At 42.2% G+C, this 20,878-nt stretch overlaps 1 protein-coding gene across 3 annotated transcripts in view; it reads left to right on the plus strand.

Annotated features, from left to right (window-relative positions):
- Nucleotides 1-20,878, plus strand: part of BEND7 (BEN domain containing 7) — a 43,194-nt gene that overhangs the window by 16,179 nt on the left and 6,137 nt on the right. Inside the window, exons 1-5 of one of the 3 annotated variants that reach the window (XM_069956185.1) lie at nt 4,419-4,478; nt 9,931-10,224; nt 10,302-10,424; nt 18,951-19,207; nt 20,424-20,649. In XM_069956185.1, the coding sequence (XP_069812286.1) occupies nt 4,421-4,478; nt 9,931-10,224; nt 10,302-10,424; nt 18,951-19,207; nt 20,424-20,649 (958 nt within the window). In that variant the 5' untranslated portion in view covers nt 4,419-4,420. Of the gene's footprint in view, nt 1-4,418; nt 4,479-9,930; nt 10,225-10,301; nt 10,425-18,950; nt 19,208-20,423; nt 20,650-20,878 lie in introns of those variants that run through there. The other 2 variants (XM_069956181.1, XM_069956180.1) reach the window with 2 other exon arrangements.

Raw genomic sequence — 20,878 nt, forward strand, 5'->3', positions numbered from 1 at the left:
TTTATGAGCTATGCAAAATATATTATTGTAAGTATATTAAAAATAAGTGGGAATATCAAGATGCATTCTTATATTAGTTTATAGCAATATAGTAATATAATGTGTATAATATTAATAATGTGTATAGTAGTGTTTAACCAATAACTCCCAGGACAGCTTAAACTATGACATTCTGTTAAGAATGATCAAACATAACACATCTCAGTCCTTGATGTGTGTCTATATATATATATCAATATATAGTGCACAGGACACTAGGCGAAGGTAAATTTGTAGTTTATTTCATATGTAAATGAGGTCATTTGGTGCAAATGGGATGGGACTACCACTGTCATTGCACCAATCCGGTCACTCTGGTCGCTCATCACTGCAGAGCGCCAACTGTTCTTGATGATCCAGGTAAGAAAATTACCTTAAAGTGACTGTACCACCAGGCCCAGGCAGAAGCACTGGAGGCGGGCCGACCCACCCTTAGTAGGAAGAAACCCTAGCTCCTCCATGATGTGACTCCATTAGAATCAATGGAACCCTATGATAGAGGGGCGGGGGTTTCCTCCCACTAAGGGTGGGTCGGCCCGCCTCCAGTGCTTCAGCCTGGGCCTGGTGGTACAGTCACTTTAAGAGTGCTAACACACAAGACTGATGCGCAGCAGATCAGCAGCAGATCTGTAGCAGATTTTAAGGTGCAGATTTGATGCTGTGTTCAGTTATTTACATCAAATCTGCTGCGTATCCGCAGCAGAAAATTCACTGCGATGCTGTGTGTGTGAAGCTACCCTAATAGCGTTACAGGAATTAACAGCAGGTTAGATGCTAATAGCAGGGAAAATGTACAGCCAAGTGCTTCACTCCCTGACTACCAGCCTAATCTGACTGATTACAGAAGTTGAGCGCCATAGACCTAAAGTCTACAGGGTCGGTGGTTACTGAGAGACTGTATTTTTAAAGTGACTCTGTACCCATAATCTGACCCCCCCAAACCACTTGTACCGTCAGATAGCTGTTTTTATTCCAAGATCTGTCCTGCGGTCCGTTCGGCAGGTGATGCAGTTATTGTCCTAAAAAAAATACTTTTAAACTTGAAACCCGTGCCAAACAGGAGTATCTGTGCCCTAACTTTGCACAAGCTCTCTGTCCCTCCTCCCTACCCTCTTCATCATTAGGAATGCTCCAGGCAGATTGCTTCCTATCGGCTGCAATGTTCAGCATGGAGAAAATGTTTCAGTGGCATTCCTAATGATGAAGAGGGTGGGGAGGAGGGACGGAGGGGTGGTGCAAAGTTAGGGCACAGATACTCCCGTTTGTCACGGGCTTCAAGTTTAAAAGTATTTTTTTAGGACAATAACTGCATCACCTGCCGAACGGACCCCAGGACAGAACAGATCTTGGATTAAAAGCAGTTATCTGAAGGTACAAGTGGTTTGGGGGGGGGGGGGGGGGCAGATTGTGGGTACAGAGTCGCTTTAAGGCTGACTACAGGACACACCACTAATATGCACCCCCACACTATGCCCCCATGTTATAGGAAATATGCAAAAGAAGACTGCAGAGACACCATCACGTGTCTCGACATCCGTGAACTAGCCAGACCTTCCTCCTGTTATAGCAGGCCCTACCATATTGAACAAAAAAATTCACCTCCACAACTGCTCCCCACACCCTCACTTTTCCCAGCCCCATCCTTTTTTTCAAAACATCCACTGGAGTCAGTGAGGAGATGTCCAGGCTGCTTCATCATGTTGCTTATCCAACTGTGTGTGCATCTTAAAGAGCTCTATGATTTTGTGCCCCAGTCACTGATTGGCTGAGCAGGCTATCACTCAGCCGGGTATGTGACGTTGCACCTAGGGGAGCTGTAGATCACCGGCAGCTGTGAGCGGGATATGGTTGTGGCGCTACAGGGTACGAGGATAAGTAAGTTAACATTGTTTATTATTTCCCCCCACCCCCCTGCCTGTCTGTATGTTTACACTTTTGTAGGACTTCCCTTTTAATTTCCGACTGCCATGTTCATCATTTGTTTGTGCTGTTATCTGTTCATACTGATTCTGTCATCTATTAATGAGTTATTTTTCTTGTTATTTGTCACCTGCCTGCATTAATGTGTGCTTTGATGTACTTGCCCTTGTGACTGGTTGCTATACAGCCCAGCACTACTCTAAGTTCCCAGGGTATCTGAGTACTGGGGGCCACTGTTGGGACCCAGGAAAGGCAACTGCAATAGGTGAAGACCAGTTTTGTTGCCACGTAGACAATTATAGTTGCATTATGTTTTAAGGATTTATAGAAAGATGCTTGAACAGAGGACTAGCTTGGAACCAGTACAAAGGCTGGATCCTTCCTACATATGCTGATGGTGTGCTACATTATTGTTCTATGTAAATTAAAATAGCTTTGTCTCATTTTTAAGCACAATCTGTAATTTTGTCCTTGTGTCATCCACCTACTTGGTATGGCAGAGGCTGCTGTAACCACCCCCTATTCCTCAGGTGTAGTGACTTTATTGCAATTTCAGCCCCATTGCTTCATCACTAGTGTCAGAACATTAAGACAATAGCATTTAGCACAGCGGGATGTTTTTCTGCCGGAAAATGCATCTATGAGATTGAAATATCCTGTTTGGTTTTAGTGGCTATTACCTGCATTATCGGTACAGCAATATGTCAAGCATACATCACAGCAAATGCTAGTTGTCTGACTTTGTAATTTAATATTCATAACCTGTAGCATTATGTGCTCTGCCTAATACATTTGTCCTTAGCTGGCTGAAATGAAATGTTTGTCATCCTTGGTAAAAATGAATTGTCATCAGATAATAGGCATTGGGGATGTATGAGAGAGCGAGCTAATTAAATGCCCACAGTTATGTGGCTGAATGAAGAATAGAAAACAAAATGTTTACCCACTCTTACATTTCTTTGTATCTCTGAAGTGGCACACCTACATATCATAGTATCTGTGCTCAGCTATCCATTCCATGATAATTCTCTTGTGAACCTTTTGCGTTCCCATGTTTGTTTATGTTGTATGTACGTGTTATGTATGGTATGCTGTAAACAATGCTAGAGATGTCTGGATGTATGTTGTTACCCTAAGGCCTCATTCATACGCCTGCAAAATTTTGGATCCACATTTAGGGCCCCTAGGTCTCTATGTGCCTATTCACACATCTATAATTTTTCCATAAACTGGCAGTGATCCTTGCCACAAAAAAGGCAGGTCCTAGTATGGACCCGCAGTTGCGGACAGCACTTGTGGACATGCAAATAAGGCCTATATGTGGGCAGCATGACTGTGGGCAGATGATCACAGTTATGTCAAACAACTTCCCTACATGTAGCCCTTGTGACTTCTTACATATTTGTAAATCACTTCATGTACCAAAAATTACTACTTACCCCCCGGAAACAGCTCTAAAATCTTGGCCAGTTCTCCCTTCTCCTATTTTTTCTATCTAATCTACTGTCTACTCTCTGTTGATAGCGTATACAATATAACTCTCACACCTATTAGGCATGGTGGTGTCCCTTTAGGTGAGTGTTTCACTCCATCTAGGCGTCTTAGAACATTGACCGGGGAAATTTGCTAGATAAGGACAGAACATAGGAAGTGAGGGTGGGCCTTAGCATGTGCTATGTGTGGGAGAGATTTAGTTCAAGGCTGAGAAAGCTTGGGTTGTATAACTGCAAGCTGAGTGAGTATGCCTTCTGAAGATAATCCACATTGTGCCTGAATTGTAAATCAAAGTTTCTTTCTCCTCTCTCTCCACCGTTAACCTCTTAATGACAGATGACGGGTATCTTGCCACCATTCAAAAGAGTAAAGAGAGGTCAAAACATGAGCCCTCTCTGCATCACATGGCTTCTGGCAGCTATGAGCAGCTGGGGACTGTGGCTCATACCTGCCACAAACAGATCGCTTGTGCTGGCTGCTAAGATCCATTAGAAGGTTTCCCACAGAGAAATTATCAGCCAAATTGACCATTTGTAAAAGTCAGTGATCAGGCGATATGAGCAATCGTTCCTAAAATGAATCACTGCATGTTAACAAAGCCAAGCAGGTTTTCAAAAATCTCTTGAAAAGACCATTACACTTTTAAAGGGATACTCCGGCGCTGATAAAAAAAAAATCAATCAATCAATCATAATCATTATTTTTACATTTACCATCCCTCCTGAGTTTGTCTTCGTTTGAATTTCCCGCTGATTGCAGGTCCCTGAAGCTTCAGCTGCTGTCTTAATTTTTTCTTCACTTCCTGGTTTGACCTTTCCCATGATGCACTTTGTCTCCTGTGATGTCTAACTGACTCTGTAAAACTGTTTGATGGCTTACAGCTTGTTCAGCCAATCAGAGCTGAGCAACCTGAGTCATCTGACAAAGGGAGGCTGGCCTAACAGGGCTTAGACCCGCCTCCCTCTTGATGATGTCATTGTCACAAAATGGCTGCCACAGAGCAGCCTGGGATCAACAGTCATTAGGTAAGAATGAGTTTACTTCACTTCCTAGTGGGGGATTGAGGGGGGAAAAGATAGAGGAGAGGGGCAGATAAGTGATTTAAGCATATTACAGAGTTATATAACTTTGTAATGTGTTTCAATTACTGGGAAAAAGCTTTTTGCTGGAGTACCCCTTTAAGCCCAATCCTCTGCCCAGGAATGCTCCCACTACTGATTTAGTTCTTGCTCCAAGTTTACCCTGCAAAGCAGTGCATCCAGTCCCCAACACTGGGATCTGGGTCTTGAGACCCCCACCAACGGCTGAAATAAATGGGCAGAAGCGCTCAGGTGAGTGTTATCCTCTTTAGTTTCTGCGCAGCTCTGCTCAGAGAACAGCGTGAGTGCTGTACAGATTTATAGAGAGTCATAGAGGTACAAATGGTTGAAAATTAGTAGTCTATCATTGCTTCAGTGTACTGAGCTTCACATTAAGTGACTGTATTCTCCTGTTCATATACCAGTATGACAGTCCTTCATTAACCCTCCTAAATAAACCGGTACGTCTTAAGGATTAATCACACAGCTAATTATCTTTTTGGCAAACACATTGGTAATTTATTTCCTTGTGTCAAAAAAAGTAAGAAACTTCAAAGCTGGTTGATAAAGTGAGACAGCGTATTTATTGGAAAGCAGGCTTTAAAAGAAATGCTTGCTTCTGAAAACACTCCAGGGGCTTCTGATTTCTGCATCTGGATTATTATATGAACTGTCACTGGGTAAAAAAAAAATATTTGTGCTGCCGCCCTCCAGCCTCAGTATATCTCTGGATTTCATGTTATGTATGATAACACATTTGTAAATTTTAATATTGGCTTTGTAGTTGTTAAAGGGCTATATCAGTGGGCTGTAGGTAATACTGTAGTCATAAGTAAAACAGAAAAGTTTGATCTGTGTTGCTGCCTGTAGACACATGGCTAGTTGTAAAGGTTGGGGACATTCAGTATAATAGTAAAGGAAATCTGTCGCTAGGTTTCTGACGTCTATGTGAGGGCAACATAAACCAATGGCCGAGACTCTGATTAGAAGAATGTATGACTTTTACATCATTCTGTAGAGCCAGATATACTAATTCATGTCAAAAGAAAGTACACTTGTGTACAAGTTAGCCAGTGGATAGAAGGGATACAAATAGAGAGTGCTCAGTAATTGATACCTTTTTAAATCCACCTTCCTGCCCAGGGGAGAAAGGCCATACAATGTAAAAAACAATAGGGAAATCAAACCAGCAGACAATGGAGGTGCAATTGTCATAATAAATAGAACAGACTATATTCAAGAAGCACACAGACCAATAATAGATACATACTACTACATAACATTGAAGTCTGAGCCTACACAAGACTACTCCAAAGCAATACAGAAGATTATTTTGGTCTGCATGACAAATCGATGAAATGAAATCTGGATTCTAGAATCCCCAGAATATGGACATTTTACATCCTTCGAAAAATACACAGACCTGGAAATCCAGGGTGAGCCATCATCTCATGTGTCTGGGGACCCTCAGCAAATTTCTGGGTGGGTAGAGTAGGTCAGCTTCTGGACACAGCTGACCTATTAAACAGGCTAATAGCAGTAGGCTCCCAGAAGGACCCATCCTAGTCACTAAGGTTGTGGAATCCTTGTACTCCGACATCACCCCAAGATGGAGAATAACAGGATAAACACCAAGCTTGAGCTCACAAAATCAACATTCATCCTCACCAACAGTTACTTAGAAGGAGCAACCTTTAGAACTTTGTTTCCCCTTATTGATCCAGAAGAAGGTAAAAAAAAAACATACAACACAAGCCAATCTGTTACAGAAACTACAGACCTCCCTCCTGGTTCCATCTGGCATTTAGACTGACAGAAAGTGTCGATGTTATTTTGTATTCAGAATCATGTTAGACCATTTTTGAAGTCAGCAACTGGTACTGCTGTGAGCAGCTTTTTACAGTTATGGTAAAGAAGCCTTGTAGCCCCTGAGGGGTGCGACTTAGTAAAAGTGTGCCAGCTACCCATATTATTCCTACCGTTTTCTGTTGGCACTATACAAGTGTGGGGAATCGACGTTTAATTTGTGTCTTTATTTATTGAGGCTTTCTTGTAAAGGGCTCATCTGTCGGTCATCTTTTGTGCCTTGTGGTTTAGATAATTAAAATGCTTTACAGTAAAGAACAGTTAGCTGGTATCACTGTCCTGATTTGTGCCCTTATTACTGTGCTGATTTGTGCATTTGGACTGTTAAGCGGACCTCCGCCAGCACCAGAGGAGGGGGGTTCTTTGGGCGTTTATTCCTGATGTTTTGTTTTCAATATAAAATGGCTGTCAGATTGTTACATGAAGATTATGCATTTTTCTTTGTACTGTCAAGTTGCTCTATATTACTCTATTTTTGTATGATTTTCTTTCCCCAATAAATGTTGAGGGGAAAAAATGTTTTACAGTGTATCCAGCATACTTTGACTTTAAATAGAACCTGTCACGACCCAAATTACATAGAAACAGCACCCTGTGTTTTATAGTACATTCATATAATTAAATTATGCCAGTATCTGAAGTATTTGTTCTTTAAATGATGCTTGTATCCTGTGCAAATGAGGGGTTTCCAGTCACAAGGATATAGCACATTGACAAAGTGTATAAAAGTGTAAACTGCCCATAGCAACCAATCACATCTCAGCTTTCACCTCTGGTAAAATAAAAGCTGAGCTGTGATTGGTTGCTGTGAGCAGTTTACACTAGTTGTGCGTAAATAAATCTGGGCCAATGTATACAGTAGTCCCTCAACATACAGTATTAATTGGTTCTCTTATGCAGTCGTGCTGGCTGCGCAAGTTCCTCCAACCTGGGCTTTAGTGATGTTACTCAATGCAGGGAATTTCACCACAAGCTAGTATAATGTTTGTGCCATCACCTTTCTTTCCAATGCATGCGCAGTGGGGAGACAGCACTAAATCTTTGCCACCACTTCTCTACACTTGGGCTGTAGAGAAGCAATATGGAGGCCTCATTCACAAGTTCAGTAATATTTCAGAACCATATGCTATCTCCGCCAAAAATTGTTTGTTGTGCATCTGGATCCACAATTACGGACAAATTTACAGAACATATAAATAAGGCCTTAGGCTGGCATGTGGTGACATCGAGTGCACTCATGCCTGGGTGGGCTGACCGTATGTTTGGCCAACATGACTGGAAAAGAGAGGAGCTACACCCTTGTGACTAATTTGCATATGCCGCGAGTGCTGTGTAGAGATGAAATTCTTCAGATTGTGTTATTAATATAACTTTATGCATGGTCTGAATGGTGTTTACCTGCAGTGTGAGGTAATTGAGGACTGTTTCTATTTCATTCGGGTGGTGACAGGTTCTCTTTATATTGGCTGTGTCTATAGCTGCAAATAAACTTGTGAAATGTGATATAACAATGTCTGCAGTGATTTTGTATGGTTTGCATTCATTCACCAGATTCCAGGAAGTGAAGGTGACAAAACCTAATTGCTCCGGCTTCCAGGAATCTGGTAGAAGGCTGTTAGCTGAGAGTGTGAAGGTCACTGTCACCTACTAACTGTGTGCTCTATTCTTTATGTGACTGCAATTAACATCTACAGGTGATGTGATAATGCAGAAAATTATAAAGGGGGGGGGGAGTTATTAAAAACATGTTACTGTCATGGGCGAATGAAGGAAATCAGTTCAGACATATGATTTTCAGCTATGGGATCAGAATAGAGTGAGGGACCATCCAGTGTATGCTGTATGTGCACATACTTATACCAGTTTGGGATAAGATTACTGTACATTTTGACATTTCACTTTTTCCTTCTGTTGAATGTGTTAGTCCGAGTATACCTATCACAACAGGTAGCAGGCGGCTGCAACACATTGGCTCCATTGTAAAAACAATGGCCCTGATTTATCAAAGTGTATAAAAGTGTAAACTGCCCATAACAACCAATCACATCTCAGCTTTCAGCTCTGGTAAAATAAAAGCTAAGCTGTGATTGGTTGCTGTGAGCAGTTTACACTAGTTGAGCATAGATAAATCTGGGCCAATGTATACAGTAGTCCCTCAACATACAATATTAATTGGTTCCAGGACGACCATTGTATGTTGAGAGCAAAACTATTGAAAACTTGTAATTGGTACTGAATCCCCCCCAAAAATTAAGATTTAAAGGATCTCTCTAGATCTCTCTAGATCCTAGAGATGAGCGAACCTCGAGCATGCTTGAGTCGATGCGAACCCGAACTTTCGGCATTTGATCAGTGGTGGCTGCTGAACTTGGATAAATCCCTAAGGCTATGTGGAAAACATGGATATAGTCATTGGCTGTATCCATGTTTTCCAGACAACCTTAGAGCTTTATCCAAGTTCAGCAGCCCCAGCTAATCAAATACCGAACATTCGGGTTCGGATCGACTCGCTCATCTCTAGTCCTAACATCAGTCCTTGCAAAAGTCAGAAAGAACTACTGGACAATACAGGACATATTCTAACATAACAAATTAAAAAATACACTTTCATATGCAGAAAAAGAAAAAAAGAAAACCAGGATGCAAATTAGAGTACGGCTGGGCAATTACACAAATCAAATTAATTCGCACTTTGAGCAGCTCATGATTTTAATTTTTCTAAAAATCGCAAATTCGATTTTCAAAAATCACCTTGAATCACCTTGATATCGCAGGGTATATATAAGCTCCAGCAGTGGCTGCATTCGCAGCTTCCACCAAACACACAGGCTGATCACTTCAGGCTGAGAGCTCCCACCTGCACCTCTGCAGGGTTTTTACCTCCTCAGGGTGATGACAAAACCCCAACTGGATCGGGGGGAGGGAATGGCAAGTCCCACTATCAAAAACCTACCTGCCATTCCATGTAAGTCCAGGCCCGGGAACAATAAATAATAGCTCAGCAGCATATCACTGCTGAGGAACAGATCCCTCCTGGACTCACCATCTCACACTGTGTTGTAACCTAGGTGAGATGTACACCCTCTCGAGCACTTCTCCCGTGACATGTCTACAACAGTATATATATATATATATATATATATATACCCTCATAGCTATATATTTTCTGAAAGTAAACTTCTTGTACAAGTAGTGGAAGAATTTTTTTTCTTTTAAATGTATAAAAGTTTAGGTTTGTGTACCTTCAGAACCAGCATGCTATAGAGCCTTTGTCAGGACTCTTGAGTTAGCTATTTGTTCCCTTCATTCTCTCTACACTCTACATAGTATGCAATTCTCTCCTGTAGACTGCCTTTGCATGCTTCCCTTCTTATTTCCAGCCTCTTTGAGTTGTATGCCATCCCAAATCTCCAGGCTTCAAGCTGCTGTATACCACCTCCATCCCCTCCCTGCTGCTATCTAAGAGAAGAGATAGCAGAAACAGGCACAGTCAGATGATTTACATTATAGTTATTTTTTTCTATGTACACAGGAGATGAAGGTATGGAAATTAAAAAACAGATCACTGGCATGAGAAGACTGTTAAATGATAGCACAGGAAGAATTTACCAGCGTGTTGGCAAGGAAGGCGAGAAACTCAAGGAAGGTGTGCACGATCTTGAAATGAGCTGGACTGATGGTATGAGCACATCAGTGGTGGATGATGCTATTCACTCAACCCATGCTCCATGGAACAATGTGCCAATCCAAACCAGCGAGTTTTCAGGACAGTATGGCACCCGTTCTAAGACTGTGCAGAATCAGATGAAAAATCCTGGAACTAATGGTAACCCCCCCAATGATAGATATATATAATTTCTTTAGCAAAGCGTTATAATTGACTGCTTACTTCTTATCCATCAGGTGAATTACGAGTGGTGAATTCAATACCAGAATCAAAGTGCTGTACATGTAACTGCCAGCCCACTCTCCAGGCCATCCTTCAGGAACTAAAGGCAATGAGGAAGTTCATGCAAGTACAGGCAGGTAATACCATTACCTACTAAATTGTTATGTAGTTAATAGAAGGAACAATTTATCTTTTTGTGAACATCAAGAAAAAGATCAAAATGCATTAACACTTGTTGGGTTGTTTTATCTTAATATGAGAAAAAAAAAGACTTTTTATTATTCACTTGTGTAACTTGTTTTTCAGTTTCAAATTGTCACTTTTCTTTTAACTTCTTCATATATATGTGTGCATATATACATATATATATATATATATATATATAGACAAAAAAACAGAAGGTGCAACAGCAACCCACAGGTGCAAGGGTTTACCGTATATACTCCTCCCAGCGTACACACGGTAAAGACCTGCTCTGTAGATATTAAAAATTGAGGATCTTAGCAAACTATTTGATCAAACAGAGTGTACCATGTCGCCACGTTAAGGCGTCCTCGAGACATGGTCCCTACTCTAGCATTTTCACACTAGCAATGGCCTCTCCTGGGCTGAATAAGCCTACAATTGGGCAGATAGGAGCCAAATAATCTTTTATAGCAGCCTTGGTGGCGTGCAAGCCAACAGGAGGTAGCCACACACCCCACATTCAACAGAAAAAAAAAGGGAAAATTGGCTGCACATCTATGACTCTGTTCACACTGCAGGTTGCACGCTGCTTGTGGCTAAAGTACAGACAAAAAAAACAGACGGTGCAACAGCAACCCACAGGTGCAAGGGTCTACCGTATATACTCCTCTCAGCGTACACACGGTAAACACCTGCTCTGTAGATATTAAAAAGTGAGGATCTTAGCAAACTATTTGATCAAACAGAGTGTACCATGTCGCCACGTTAAGGCGTCCTCGAGACATGGTCCCTACTCTAGCATTTTCACACTAGCAATGGCCTCTCCTGGGCTGAATAAGCCTACAACTGGGCAGATAGGAGACAAATAATCTCTTTTATAGCAGCCTTGGTGGCGTGCAAGCCAACAGGAGGTAGCCACACACCCCACATTCAACAGAAAAAAAAAGGGAAAATTGGCTGCACATCTATGACTCTGTTCACACTGCAGGTTGCACGCTGCTTGTGGCTAAAGTACAGACAAAAAAAACAGACGCTGCAACAGCAACCCACAGGTGCAAGGGTCTACCGTATATACTCCTCTCAGCGTACACACGGTAAACACCTGCTCTGTAGATATTAAAAAGTGAGGATCTTAGCAAACTATTTGATCAAACAGAGTGTACCATGTCGCCACGTTAAGGCGTCCTCGAGACATGGTCCCTACTCTAGCATTTTCACACTAGCAATGGCCTCTCCTGGGCTGAATAAGCCTACAACTGGGCAGATAGGAGCCAAATAATCTATTTTATAGCACCCTTGGTGGAGTGCAAGCCAACAGGAGGTAGCCACACACCCCAGAAAAAAAAGGGAAAATTGGCTGCACATCTATGACTCTGTTCACAGTGCAGGTTGCACGCTGCTTGAGGCTAAAGTACAGACAAAAAAACAGAAGGTGCAACAGCAACCCACAGGTGCAAGGGTTTACCGTATATACTCCTCCTAGCATACACACGCTAAACGCCTGCTCTGTAGGTATTAAAAAGTGAGTATCTGTACTTTAGCCACAAGCAGCGTGCAACCTGCAGTGTGAACAGAGTCATAGATGTGCAACCAATTTTCCCTTTTTTTCTATATATATAGAGAGAGAGAGAGAGAGGAGAGAGAGAGTTAACAAACCTACCAGTAACTTTCAGATGTGGATAATAGTCGTATAATATCACCTATTAGTTTTTATCTTTCTCCTGTTCTTCACATTTCTCTAAAGACACTACATCTCACTATCAATATTTTATTAATATATGTGTTACACTGCTTATCTTGGTACTACATCATTTAGGAACACTATCTTTTAATATTGTGTCAAATGTTTCTCATTAAATATGATATGCATTTAATAATGAATGAAGAGGAGAAACAGTACATAGGCATAGTAAAATAAAAAAAGGCACTTCAATTTGCAGTCAGTTAAAGGAGAAGTCCGGCCAAAATTAATTTTTGATATGTTGTTACTTATGAAAAGTTATACAAATTTCTAATGTACATTAATTATGGGAAATGCACATATACTGCTATTTCCCTTAATTTAGTAGATCAGGAAGTGTTAGAAATATCTCTGAAGAAGTGACGTCACGACCCAGGGTGTAATTCCAATGGAGTGTCCAGCAGGGGGCGCTCTCTATATAGAAGTCTATGGGACTTTATTGTTTCTATGGGTTTCTATGTAATGTAATGTAATGTAGTGTACAGTGCTTTATTGAATGAATACATCTATGGAATACTTTGGGGAGCAAGTGTCCTTGCTCCCCAAAGTATTGCATAAATGTATTCATTCAATACATTCAATACACAGTAAGCCCGCCGATCCGCCGCATTTCCGCCGAATTTCCGCCGCATTCCCGCCGATCCGCCACACGCTGATCCGCCGCATTCCCGCCGATCCGGACCATATACATTGAACTACAGCTCCCATCATCTGCTTATAGTATGAACAGGTGATGGGAGCTGTAGTTGGGTAATGGATATGACATGCCGCCGGGCGCAGGGGGGAGCCGCTCAGTACACAGGAGCGCTCCCCCCTCCTCCTCCTCCTTCCGGGATAACTTCCGCCTATACCAATGCTGACTCCCTGCCTGGCCGCCGCTCTCCGCTCTCCCCCCCATACATACCGGCTCCCGATGCATCCTGGTGTCCGCGCTGATGCCGGGAGCCGGTATATGTGAGCGGAGAGCGGCGGCCAGGCAGGGAGTCAGCAGTGCTATAGGCGGAAGTTATCACGGAAGGAGGAGGAGGAGGGGGGAGCGCTCCTGTGTACTGAGCGGCTCCCCCCTGCGCCCGGCGGCATGTCATATCCATTACCCAACTACAGCTCCCATCACCTGTTCATACTAGAAGCAGATGATGGGAGCTGTAGTTCAATGTATATGGTCCGGATCGGCGGGAATGCGGCGGATCAGCGTGTGGCGGATCGGCGGGAATGCGGCGGAAATTCGGCGGAAATGCGGCGGATCGGCGGGCTTACTGTGTATTGAATGTATTGAATGAATACATTTATGCAATACTTTGGGGAGCAAGGACACTTGCTCCCCAAAGTATTCCATAGATGTATTCATTCAATAAAGCACTGTACACTACATTACATTACATAGAAACCCATAGAAACAATAAAGTCCCATAGACTTCTATATAGAGAGCGCCCCCTGCTGGACACTCCATAGGAATTACACCCTGGGTCGTGACGTCACTTCTTCAGAGATATTTCTAACACTTCCTGATCTACTAAATTAAGGGAAATAGCAGTATATGTGCATTTCCCATAATTAATGTACATTAGAAATTTGTATAACTTTTCATAAGTAACAACATATCAAAAATTAATTTTGGCCGGACTTCTCCTTTAAATCGCAGCAAAAACAGACTTTTTTTAAATATCAAAATCATGCGCCTTTTCTCAATTTTTGCAGTTGTGTGAACATAGCCCAAATCCCAAATATGGCTTATGCCCTGTTCACATCAGTTTTTAGGCCCATGTCAGCAGTAGACATTTGGATACCACCCAAAGTTACTCCAGAGTAAGGCCAGTATCTCATGTACTGGATCCCAGTGGATTTCACGCTGTGAAAGTTCCGCAGTGAAATTCGCTGTGGTACTGTGTTCTGTTATTTCCTATGGCTCTACATTCTTGCAGCAGAATTTCACTGTGCCACATGAACATAGCCCTTGCCCAATTAACCCACCGCTGCTGGGCCAATACATTATCTGCCCGTGCTCCGGCCTGCTTCTCTGGCTTCTGGCTCCCTGACGTCCCGCTCAGTCAATCAGTGCGCTGTCCCTCCACAGCCACTGGTTGGCTGAGCAGGACATCAGGGTGATGGAGAAGCAGGCCGGAGCATGGGCGGGTATTATATTAGTTCGGCAGCAGCGGGTTAATTGGGCAGGGGCTAACAGTACAGCGTATTACAGCAGATTTTGCTGCGGAGCTTGAATCCTGAAATCTGCGATACCCTAAGGGTATGTTCACACTCAGTAAATCAAGCGGAATTCCGCAGCAGAACTCTCCGCAAAGAAATTCAGCCTGATTTACTCAGTGTGAACATACCCTTAAGGGGGAAGACTCCACAAATGGGCTACATGGCAGACTTACAGCTCATAGTGTTGTTGTTGGCCTATGGGCCTCCCAATAAGCTAGAGAAATTAGCAGGGTCCTATGCTAAAATACATCACCAACTATATTATTGGCTGATCACACTGTATTGCATTCATTTAAAGAAAAAACTTTTGACACGTCAAAAGTTTTGATCAGTTAGGGTCCATTTACATGCACAGATTTATCAGAAAAACAGATTTTTGACGCCAAAGCCAGGGACAGACTAGAAACAGGGAACAGGTCATAAAGGAAAGACTGAGATTTCTCCTCTAATGAAATCCATTCCTGGCTTTGGCTTCAAAGATCTGTCAGATATCTATCAGATATCTATCGGTCTGCAGCACAATCTGACTCTTTGCAGTAGACGGGCTCTAAAGACTCAGGGCCCTATTACACCAAAAGATGTCTGACAGATTATCTGACAGATTTTTTTCAGCCAAAGCCAGGAACGGAATATAAACAGAGAACAGGTCCTAAAAATAAGACAGAGCTTTCTCCTCTTTTCAAATCCATTCCTGGCTTTGGCTGAAAAAATCTGTAAGATAATCTGTCAGACATCTTTTGGTGTAATAGGGCCTTCTCTTGCTGCTCGCTTCTGCTGGCTATATCTAGCAATTCATGGGGGTCTCAGTACTTAGAGACCAATCAAAATGTTTGGCATGTCTGTGTAAACACTTTCAGAGCAGTGTCCAGACAGAAAAGGCTCCACCTAATGGTGCGTTTACACAGAGAGGAGAAATCTCAGTCTTTCCTTTATGACCTGATCTCTGTTTATAGTCTGTTCCTGACTTTGGCTTAAAAATCTGTCAGATAAATCTCTGTGTAAATGCACCTTTATACTCTCCCATGAGGTGCTGTACATGGAGCTGTAGGCAAGAGCGACCCAACAGGACTGATGAAGAAGAGCGGGGCAATACATAGAAGGTGAACTTCTCCGTATGCAGGGCACCCACCTGTAAGTGGTTAGTGGTTCGGTTTGGAACTAAACAACATCCGCCAAGAACTCTCCAGAGACAGAGGGAAAGGTCAGAGGTTTGTCAAGTCAGAACACTGGAGGTTGCCACTGCTGAACAAGGAATGCAGCAATGAAGTTGTCTGCAGAGCCAGAATCCAGGAAGGCAGTGGACTGAAATCACTTTCCAGATGGATGGCAAGGACAAATATGAAAGGATGTGCTCACACTTAGGAAGGCCTCTCCTACCTGGCCTAGGTGCAGGAGTTTCCTTGCTGCTGTGGATGCTTAGAGCAGTTCTGGGCAGCTTCTGGAATGCTGGTGCTTGCCTAAAAGTGTGGTGAGAACTTGCGCTCTTGAGGAACCTCCTCCTCTGTCTCAGAGAACGGACCTCGATCCGAGCGGACAGATATATCAGGTCATTCAAGGAGGATGGGAGGTCCCAGCTGGAAAGCATGTCCTTCACTCAGCAGCCAGCATGTGGAATTGTACAGCGTAGTCACTAATAGAAGAGTTCCCATGTCGCAAATTGAGGAGGGTGGTCTCTGCAGAAGACGCTTGATCTCGCTCTATGAACACACTCCGGAACTCCGATAGGAAGGCCTGAAGATTAGTGGGTGACTAGATCATCCTGATCCCACAGTGGTGTGTCCCAGGCCAAGGCCTTCCTTTTAAGGAGGCTGAATGACAAATGCCACCTTGGAATGCTCTGTGGTGCATTGGTTTCCATGAGCTCAATGTGCATCGTACACTGTGAAATGAAACCACCACAGGCGTAGATTTGGCCCTAGGGGATGGAGGCGCTGGTGGAACCTGTCGAGCTGTCAGGAGCTGCTGCAGCATGGCGGACAACTGTTGTAGCTGCCGTGACTGCTGTGCTATCTGCTGGTTGACTTCTATGGACATCTAGCAGACGCCTGGCACCTTCCCGGGATCCATGGTTGAAACCTACTGTAATAACTGAAATTGTCCACTGAACTGCCGCTGGCGAGGACATAAGCCGCACCAGTGGGTGGAGTCTAAGGGGCCACTGGTCTTTACCAGAGCTCACCTCAAGTTGGGTAGGATGTGCTGTGGCAGGTGGCCCCCAGGTTGCTACCTGTGGCTTGGCTTGCTAGCGGTGTTGAGCGAGGTGCCTCTGAAGACAAGTAGGCGGGACAGCAGGCAGGTACACAGCAGGACTTACAGACAGGAATCAGGAATCACAGGCGGGAGAGCTAGGACCACAATCCTAAGGGTAGCAATGCAGAGGCTCCAACAGGGAATGACAGGTCAGGCGCACATTTATAAGAGAAGGTGATTAGGTGCATAACCAATTAAGGGCGCACTGGCTCTTTCAGCCTAGAGGGCCCTGTGCGCTCTCGCCCAAGGAGGTGGGAACATGCTTGCTGGGGGGAGGAGCAGCAGACAGGATCAGGGACAGGTGGGGGGCGAAGAGATGGCGGCACCACTGCCGCAGCCATGACAGTATGCAAATAAAATAAAACCAGATAGAGAGAAGCATGCTTAAAAAAAGGTAAAAGGCAAACAAAAAAAATAAGAAATATCATCCAGTAACAGTAGAATCAGCACTGTTCAAAATATATATGGTTGATGGTAAGTATTCAGGATTTTTTCTACTGCTGGTAAGGTAGGTACAATGTAATAAAGGTTCTCTTGATATCTAGGACAACAGTAAATTCCAGAACAGCTGTAAGTGGCACAGACCCAGTAGTCATTATCACAGGAGACATCACACTATATCATGCAGTAATCTCCAGCTTCTTTCTGAAATGCTGATTACTTTTTGAGTCCATTGCATAATAAATTATTTTTTTCAGCATAAGATCAATAATGAAGAAAATGCAGAAAAACAGCAATAGCTTTTTTCCAATAAATAACCTGTGGAGCATGTACACTGACTTCATTAAATATATGAAATTTCTTTCTTTCGTGAAGTAAAACCTGGATTCCACTAAAGTAATCTGCAGTAAAATCAAGTGTGTTAAATGCTTCAGAAAGCTGAATAATGGAAATCAGGTATTTTGGTACTAAGTGTCCCTTTAGCTTGATTATTTAAAGGAAATATGACCTATGGCTTAGAACAAATTTATAGCTTTTGTTAGGCTATTAGACGTTCACATCTATTAATACCCCTATATTTGTAGTATAAGTTGCATAGTAGGGTATACGTGCACAAGGTGCATACCGGCAGAGAGAATTGCTGACATATTTATGGCGTATCCATGCTAGGTGGATGCCCACAGAATGGTGTGCCCGCATCAGGTCAATTGGGTTCTATGGATTTAGCATAGTGTACTAGTGACTATGCTTAGTCCATTTGTATGCATATATTCTAAGGGACTTAAATGCACATTTTTTTCCCTGAATTTACAAGAATAAAAATGTCATAAAAAGTCAGTCATATGTATCAGAAAAATAAAGATGCAAATGTTGTTTGAATAACTGAATGCTTCTATTAACACAAAAAAAGTCTGGAAAAACATCTAGATGTACAACCAGTAGGAAGAGGGAGACTGTGATCCCGCTGCATAGAGCTCTAGTGATACCACACCTGGAATACTGATTCCTGTGCTGGAGCCCGCACCTACAAAAGGATACTGATAAAATAGAACAGGTGCAAAGATGGGCTACAAAATGGTGAACAGTCTGAAGCATAAAACCTTAAGAAGACTTAAGAATCTAAATCTGTATAGTCTCAAGGAAAGAAGGTAAAGGGGGACATGATCAAAACCTTTAAATATGTTAAAGGATTAAAGGAGGTTCAGACAGGATGTGTTTTCTGAACACAGGAACAAGGGGACATAATGTGTGGTTAGTTGGGGAAAAATCAGAAGTAACATGGGAAACTAGGTGCACATTTCGAGGGTAAAACACAGAGCGCCCCAGAAAAGTAGTTTAATTGGGAAAATTAGATGGTGACCACCGACTGTAACTAAGAATAATGTTTATGGATAACAATAATAGACTATATATGAATCATTCATTACTGAATGTTCTGTACATTTATGTTTACATCAGTGTATTTGTTAGCAGTGTAGTCTGGCCTTATGTTACTCATGTGTTGACATCAATGTAGAATGGTAGGACATGCTTTTTTTTAATTTTTTATCTCTGACATCTCTGCATTTTGCTAAAAAATGATTAATTTTTGCTGGCATACAGCATTGTAGTTAGGCCATTCTTCCCCAAAAATATAGTTTGCCTTGTGTATCTTAATACCCAGAATGGCTTATTGGCATACCTCCACACAGCTAGCTTCACTGCAGTACTACATAGTAAGCTTTCATAATTAGATCCTAGTAAGTCTCTGAGCAGTACTAACTGTATGCATATGTTTACAATAACTTGCAGCTAAAATTGGCATAGCCTTCATTGTCAAGTCCATTTCTTTTTGTATAGTTGCACAAACCCGACAGCAGACCACCCAGTCATGTCTTTGCTCCCAGAAGACTGTTCTGTCGAGAAAAAGAATCATGAAGAAAAAAGTTCTTCCAAAGAATACAACTGTGACCTCCGTACACAGCACAAGCGTGAAGGAGCACAAGCCGCTGCTTCTTCCAGACAGGTCCTCCAGTCTGTCACAAGCAGAGCCCGTCAAGAAAGAGGATGATCATGTCCCAGGATTCGGGATTGTTGTCAACTCGTCATCCTCTGATGTAAGTGGCAGTACAAAGGTTAATTAGTTGTGTTGGCCTCCAGCAGTGTAATGAGCTTCATATGACTTCTCATTACACCAAGGCTGAAAACATTAGCATTTGTCCTTTGCAGGCTGATTTTGTTATCCAGAAATGTGTTGTCTCTGCAGAGGCTGCATTAGGAAGACATATTCATTTATAACAAACCACTTAAAGTCATGATCTCTTGTGCTCATGAAACAAAACCAGAAGATGTTTTCTTCTAATGACAGTATGCTAGATTTTTGTACACTATCTAAGAGATGATTTTAAGAGACAAGAAGTTTAAAATAATATTATTGAATTTTATAACATACCTTTTTCTAAAGGCTGTGGGGGCATTGAGTCTAAAACGTCTGTTTTTTACACAGCCAAATAGGACTCTAACTTAGAATATTCTCAAAATATTCACAGAAAATTGCATCATTTCACCTGGTATTGACCAGACGTACGCATTCACCACTTTGTGCTACTTTTTAAAATGTTGTAAATGATCAATTGGGCACAAATCCCAGATTATGTGAATTATTGGGTAAATACTCAAAACAGGCAGATTTAAAAAAAAAGTCGTATCTATATTTGCCCGTTGAATACTGGTTCATAAATAAAACTTAGACCAAAAATGGGTAAAAAATCTAAGTATTCTTCTGCTTCTGCATTGTCTTTTAATTTTTTTTTTTTGTTAAAGTACACCTGTCATTTCAACAATCTTCTGACATGTTATTGCCAAATGTCATAAGTTTTTAGTGGTGAAGGTCCAGGTGCTGAGAACCCTGCCAACCACAAAAACGAAGGGGCAAAAACGCTTAGCAGACCACTCTTTCCCTTAATTTCCACTCTTACTGTTAACGTAGCAGTGGACAGAATTATAATGGAGCCTATGGAACTTACCGTAGATGTGATTTACAATCCGCCAGACTTCTCCTTTAAGTTTCCCTTGTTTAGATTTCAAGGTACCTCGTATACTGTACCATGGGCACCACATCGGAGATCATCAGCAAATGGAAAAAAGATAGCCACACCACACATAAACATCTTGAGGAAAAATGTAGCCGATCTCCAACCTATATTCAGCCGCTGAACTTAAATGACCAATGTAATTTCAAACAACTTCACTCCATGTGAATATTTGTAGATGCCTGTTATTAAACACAAGCATTATATTATTCTGATATCCCTATCTGTTTTGGTTTGTTAGCCAGATGTGCAGTTGGCAGAAGGGTTTGATGTCTTTATGCCGAAATCTCAGCTGGACTCCATATTGTCTAACTATAAGAGATCAGGCAGCCTGCTCTTTAGAAAACTTGTCTGTGCTTTTTTCGATGACAAAACTTTGGCAACATCACTACCAAATGGAAAAAGGAAGCGTGGACTCAATGACAACAGGCAAGGATTGGACCAAAATATTGTGGGAGCAATAAAAGGTACACTTTGATTAAAATACATGGTCTGTAGCTTATGTGCTGTTTTCTATATAAAGCTATAAACAAGGCCATATAGAGATGGACGAGATTACAGAAAGTGTGTGTTACAACATGAAAAACTCAGTGTCTTAAGTGCCACAGCCTCCTAGGTGCCAGGTTCACATAGGATAGTTGTGTTTAACTGCGTCACTGTCCCATAAAACCACCTTGCTTTTTTGTTTCATGTAAT

Source organism: Dendropsophus ebraccatus, chromosome 1 (genome assembly GCF_027789765.1).
Source record: "Dendropsophus ebraccatus isolate aDenEbr1 chromosome 1, aDenEbr1.pat, whole genome shotgun sequence".
Lineage (NCBI taxonomy): Eukaryota > Metazoa > Chordata > Amphibia > Anura > Hylidae > Dendropsophus > Dendropsophus ebraccatus.